Genomic DNA, 6429 nt, shown 5'->3' with positions numbered 1-6429 from the left:
CCTAGGTAAAAGTAGGCCATGGTGGCGAATGTCTGTAATCCCTGCAATTTTGAACTCCTAGGAGGTTCAAAAGTTTGAGGCCAGCCTGGGCAACTCAGTGAGACCCTGTCTCAAAATAAAGGGCTGAGGATGTATGTAGTAGCTTAGTGGTAGAGCACCCCAGGGTTTAATCCCCAGTCCTGGGGGAAGGACCCTAAATAAAGACAAGTCATAGGTATTAGAGTGGACATTTGCCAGTTGAAAGTTCTTAATATTCATTAGTTGATCCTCATAAAGAGGTGCAGACTATTTGATAGTAGTAATAGCCTGTGGGGACAGTTTACTATTTTTTTTTAAATATTTTTTTTAGTTGTAGATGGACATAATACCTTTATTTTGTTTATATGTGGTGCTGAGGATAGAACTCAGGGCTTCTTGCAAGTACTAGAAGAGTGCTCTAACCCTGAGCCACAACCCCAGTCCAACAGGTTACTTTTAAAGTTTGCTGGGGCTTGACCTGCAGACCTTATTACACTACAGGCCTACCCAAATGCTTCTGAGGAAGTGCAGAAGTATTTAGCTTTAGTATTCAGAAAAATTTGCTGTTGGGTCCCCATCCTTAACAAATTAACCTTTCAGCTGGTTGCCCATCACAAAATACTTTATCCTTGGGCAGTGTAGGATTTCATGTTAGCAGACAATAAAGACCTTTATTGAGTTTTACTAGTCACCTACCTATATATCACTTTGCTCGAAATGCCAATCCAAATAGTCGTAAGATATTATTGTCAAAGCCAATACCTTTGTCTTACAAATGGGATAGTTTAAAATAGTGTTAAGGCCACCATCTAGATGCCACCCTACTACCACTGAGAAATTTCAGGGAGGATTCTACTGTAGCTGGAGCTTAAAAAGTCCACCTTTTTTACCTTTTTAAAATTATAAAATGAATCCAGCTAAGTGGCAGTGTGTGCTTGGCAAGTGCAAAGCCTTGGATTTGATCCCCAGTATCACAAAAAAAAATTTTTAAATGAAAATCTAAGTGTATATAAAAGTTAATATCAGTGATCAGGCCCCATTTTTTGTGTGTGCAATTAAGTCTTTTTAAATTGAAAAATCTAATGAAAATTCCATCAATTCTTAGAAGAGAATCCAGCCAGGCACAGTGGCCTGCCCTTGTAATCCCAGCAACTAGAGCTGGGGCAGGAAGATTGCAAACTTTGAAACTAGCTGGGCAATTTAGGAAGACCCTGTCTAAATATAAAGGGCTGGGATATAGCTCACTGTAGAGCCCCTGAGTTCAGAGGGATGAAAAAAAGAAAAAAAAAAAGATAACCCAAGCAGCTACAAGCATCATTTACAGTAAGTCACCAGAAAGGAAGATTTAAGAAGGGGAAGTAGGAAATTTTAATTATACTAAAGAAAACTCCACTCTTGGCCTCTGAAATGGCCCTTGACTAGGTAAGGATACAGTGAACCTCTTCCCCTTTTCTTAGATTAATATTTCCAGGGAATTTGTCTAGTTTAAACAGAAATGTTTCCTTATTCCAACATTTCAAATAACCTCAAACCAAGTACACATAAATGAGAACCCTAAATTGGAATGTTTTATCTAATTAGAAGCTTTTCACAAAAATTAGACCAGTGTAAATAACAAACATTTATTGGTGTCACTTATGGTAGAAAAAAGTTCCTACACCAGATGTGCATGACCCAATTGTTAAATAGAACATTTCTGAGGTGAACACACATCCTGACCCACGTTTTTATATCCAGTTTTTAAGATAGCCAATTTCTCCTCTCCCCCCACCCCAAAACATGTGAGCAACTGCTAATGAAAAGCAGTAAACAGCCACTTGGGCTATAGCATTTTCAACTCCACTCTGAGGTGAAGATTCCAATTACATTCGAGACTTAAGTTCTCTCAATTTTCTCCTAACGAAAGTTCCTGAGTCCAGTATTTACAATATTACAGCACTAGCAGATCAGTGTCTACAACTCGTCTCTTTCTGATGTATCCTCTTCACCAGTCGGGGGAGGGCCTGCACTTCCATAGAGTTTGCTGATAATTGGCTGAACAATTTCTTCTAGTTCCTTCTTTTTAGCTTTGAAGTCTTCAATGTCAGCATCTTGGTGGCTTTCCAGCCATTCAATTTTTTCCTCTACAGCTTTTTCCATGGTCTCCTTATCTTCAGAGGAAAGTTTGCCTCCCAACTTTTCTTTATCTCCAATCTGATTCTTTAGAGAATAGGCATAGCTTTCCAACTCATTCCTGGTATCAATGCGCTCCTTGAGTCTTTTGTCTTCCTCAGCAAACTTCTCAGCATCATTAACCATCCTTTCGATTTCTTCAGGTGTCAAGCGATTTTGATCATTGGTAATTGTGATCTTATTTTTGTTCCCTGTACCCTTGTCTTCAGCTGTCACCCGAAGAATACCATTCACATCTATCTCAAAAGTGACTTCAATCTGGGGGACCCCACGGGGAGCAGGAGGAATTCCAGTGAGATCAAATGTACCCAGAAGGTGGTTGTCTTTAGTCAGGGGTCGTTCACCTAGAAGTTACACACAGAAAAACTTGTTACTGACAACTCGGGATCCTTACATTTCAGTCTATTAGAACACATAATGGGGCAAGAGCACTTCAAACCAAAAGTGATTCAATATTGGTCTACTGAAGACAGCAACTGGGTGACACTATTACTAACCCTTAACTAAATTTCACCTGTTTTCGAGTGAAAACTCGATTTTGTTCTTGTATTCTAGAAGCCAGCTCAGAAGTTATTTCTAATGGGAAAGAGTGCTAAATAAGTACTGAATATATGACACTCAGCATCAAATTAAGGACCTCCTCCCCCATCTTGAAAATAGCAGCTTCTCCTTTACCTAGTCATTTTTATAGTGTATATTAAACAAGGAGTCACATTCTTTTAAAGCACACCACAATAGTAACAAATGTAAGTAATTACCTTCATAGACCTTGATTGTAACAGTAGGCTGGTTATCAGAAGCTGTAGAAAAGATCTGAGACTTCTTGGTGGGTACCACAGTGTTCCTTGGTATCAGTTTGGTCATGACACCTCCCACAGTTTCAATACCAAGTGTCAGGGGACATACATCAAGCAGTACTAGGTCACCTGCAAAGGTAAGTTAATCAAGGTAAGTTTCTAATTCAACAGATTTAAGAACACTACAAGCAATCTCTCCACAAACTTAAAAATTTATTTTTCTGTTTTGTCATTTGTTTAGGTTCTAGGCATAAACAATTTAGGGTAAATGAATTACACAGTTGTTGCTAAGAATCTTAAGACTGTACTAGGACTTGTCTTTACTATACCTTTACTAGCTGGGTAAACTTGTGGCTTACACTTCTATTGTTTTATAAAGCAATTGCTAATTATATTCTTCCTATCAAACTACCAAAGCTTTGTAACCTACCTGTATCTTGATCACCAGAGAGTACACCAGCCTGGACAGCAGCACCATATGCAACAGCCTCATCTGGGTTTATGCCACGGGATGGCTCCTTGCCATTGAAGAACTCTTTAACAAGTTGCTGAATCTTTGGAATTCGAGTAGAGCCACCAACAAGAACAATCTCATCAATATCAGACTTCTTCAAGTCAGAATCCTCCAGTACTTTCTGAACAGGCTTCATGGTAGACCGGAACAGGTCCTAAAATAAGAGACATGGTTATTGTGATGCCTGTTATACCTAGATATTGGACACATTATCTTAAATTCAGAGAGGCTAAATACATCTAATTAGTAAAGCAGAAAACAAGGAACACACCATGTTTAGCTCTTCAAATTTGGCCCTAGTCAGGGTTTCAGAAAAGTCTTCTCCTTCATAGAAGGACTCAATTTCAATTCTTGCTTGATGTTGAGAAGACAGGGCCCGCTTGGCCTTTTCTACTTCACGCCGGAGTTTCTGCACAGCTCTGTTGTCTTTCCTGACATCTTTGCCAGTCTTCTTTTTGTACAGCTTGATGAAGTGTTCCATAACACGCTGGTCAAAGTCTTCTCCACCCAGATGAGTATCTCCATTAGTGGCCACGACTTCGAAGACACCATTGTCAATGGTGAGAAGAGACACATCGAAGGTTCCACCACCCAAATCAAACACTAGGATGTTCTTCTCTCCCTCCCTCTTATCCAGGCCATAAGCAATAGCAGCTGCTGTACTGTTTGAATGAAAAAGGGGGGAAATGCTTAGTCAGGTTCAAGTTTCCCCTACTGGCAAATATGCCATATCCTTGAATTTGATACTTACGGCTCATTGATGATCCTCATAACATTCAGGCCAGCAATAGTTCCAGCATCTTTGGTTGCTTGCCGCTGGGCATCATTAAAATAGGCTGGTACAGTAACAACTGCATGGGTAACCTAAAAGAATATCAAAAGAAAGTAAGTGTATTATTATACATGGTTTAACCCTTATTTAAATTAGTCAAACTACCACTCTAGTATCTATGCCAGTTTACTGGTAGGAAGAGTATATTATATACAACTTTATATCCAAGAAATTGCATGCATGAAAAGATAACACATGGAAAGTATCTGGCCATTTTGTTTGGCGATCGCCAAGCATTAAAAAAGTAAACCTGACAAACATGGATGTCATTCAGATTCAAAGTTTTAACACCATAAGGCATCCACAAATTAACCAAGAATCAAATAATCTTTAAAACAAAATAAACACTTAACATTGTTCTAGAAATATTTACCTTCTTTCCCAAATAAGCCTCAGCAGTCTCTTTCATTTTAGTGAGAACCATAGCAGAAATTTCTTCTGGAGCAAATGTCTTAGTTTGCCCACCTCCAATATCAACCTGAATGTATGGTTTAGTTTTCTTTTCAACCACCTATTTTAAAGAAATATTTAATAAGTAATATTTCAAGTAAACAACTATAATTCAGGCTTTAAAAAGACTCACTTTTTCGCCCATAATTTGGTTTATTTTGGTCACTTGAAGCTGAATATTGCCTAGAAATACTAGGGGTATGTAGGTTTATTATAATTTTCTTCAAATTATCTTTTATTCCTAAACTGTTGTGAAAAGACTGTTCGCCAACTTCAAGGTTCTGTTTCGTAACAAACTAAAAAAAAGCATTCAATTATCTTTCATCCCTATCCTTTCTTATTCTCTTAAAACTATTTTTAGCGATTTCTTAACCCTAAATACTCCCACTGTCCCACCCACCCTCTAGCAGGAGAATAGCCTGGTCGAACCTTGAAAGGCAAGAACTTGATATCTTGCTGCACGGACGGGTCATTCCAAGTGCGGCCGATGAGCCGCTTGGCGTCGAAGACCGTGTTCTCAGGATTGGAGGTGAGCTGATTTTTGGCCGCATCGCCGATCAGACGTTCCCCTTCAGGGGTGAAGGCCACATAAGACGGCGTGATGCGGTTGCCCTGATCGTTGGCGATGATCTCCACGCGGCCATTCTTGAACACCCCGACGCTGGCGGAAAAACCCAACAGCAAAGGGATCAGTACTGCACTTCTCATACCAGCCGAGGAGGCCACGCCCCATTCTCCCCCTTCTGCAAACCCCACTTACCAAGAGTAAGTGGTCCCCAGGTCGATGCCGACCACGGTACCCACATCCTCCTTCTTGTCCTCCTCCTCGGCCCGCGCCGCGCAGAGCAGCAGCAGCACCGCGGCCACCAGAGAGAGCTTCATCTTCCGTAGCTGTCGGCCACTTGCTCTCGGTTAGCAGGCAGGGAAGCAGACAGCCAGAAATCGCAGGCAATCCAGCAACAGGCCGCAGCTGAGTGCAGTGAGGTTACGGGTCTGAGAATGGCAAGGGCAAGGTATCAGAAGGAGCTGCGAATAACGTAAAAGGCAGACTCGGGAAAGCAGGCCGCGGCACTTACCTCTCACACTCGAGACGCCTCAACTCTGTCCGTCTGTGTTGTCTCCGCCAATGTCTAGCGCGCCGTCGCGGACTCGGCTTATATACCCTGCCCCCAGCCCCGTCGTGGAGGCCTCCGATTGGTGAAGGTGCTGCTCGTTGGAGGCCACTGATTGGCTCAGAGCACCAAGCTGGCCGCAGCCGATTCGAAGCGGCCTCCTCCGCAATCTACGTCACCGCTACGCCCCCCGGGCAGACTCATTGGCTGCTAGTCGTTCTCGCAGCCACTAATGAGAAGCAACATCCGCACCGTGGGCTGGCCCCATTGGTTCAGCAGCTGCCTGTCCTTCGTGTGACCTCTCACCCCGACGCAGCTTCCGCCGGTAACCGCTCTGAACGTATCTTCACGATGGCCCCTGGGGGACTGGCGCCGGTTTGGCGGTTCTGTTCCCTTGGGGTTGTGGTACCTGAGCTCCAGCTTTACTGCTGGCCCTCCCCTTCTCTGTTCCTAATCCCAAAGCAGGAAGCAGCTTTTTCTTCTCCCGGGTTCTATTCCGTCCAAACCAGACTAGCCTCAGCGTAGGTGCGGTGA

General features: G+C 42.4%; 1 protein-coding gene across 1 annotated transcript; it reads right to left on the bottom strand.

Annotated features, from left to right (window-relative positions):
• Nucleotides 1–1626: 1626 nt before the first annotated feature.
• On the bottom strand, nt 1627–5907 carry Hspa5 (heat shock protein family A (Hsp70) member 5). The gene is made up of 9 exons (XM_076845483.1): nt 5860–5907; nt 5544–5776; nt 5213–5444; nt 4707–4844; nt 4253–4365; nt 3773–4163; nt 3418–3655; nt 2949–3116; nt 1627–2534 (listed from the first exon to the last, which is right to left on the bottom strand). Exons 2-9 carry the CDS (start codon nt 5663–5665, stop codon nt 1972–1974), a joined length of 1965 nt encoding a protein of 654 aa, XP_076701598.1. The 5' UTR covers nt 5666–5776; nt 5860–5907; the 3' UTR covers nt 1627–1971.
• Nucleotides 5908–6429: the final 522 nt, after the last annotated feature.

The sequence above is a fragment of the Callospermophilus lateralis genome, chromosome 2 (assembly GCF_048772815.1).
Source record: "Callospermophilus lateralis isolate mCalLat2 chromosome 2, mCalLat2.hap1, whole genome shotgun sequence".
NCBI classification, from domain to species: domain Eukaryota; kingdom Metazoa; phylum Chordata; class Mammalia; order Rodentia; family Sciuridae; genus Callospermophilus; species Callospermophilus lateralis.
Note: the sequence above shows the minus strand (reverse complement) of the source record. Positions and strands in the feature narration are given on the sequence as shown.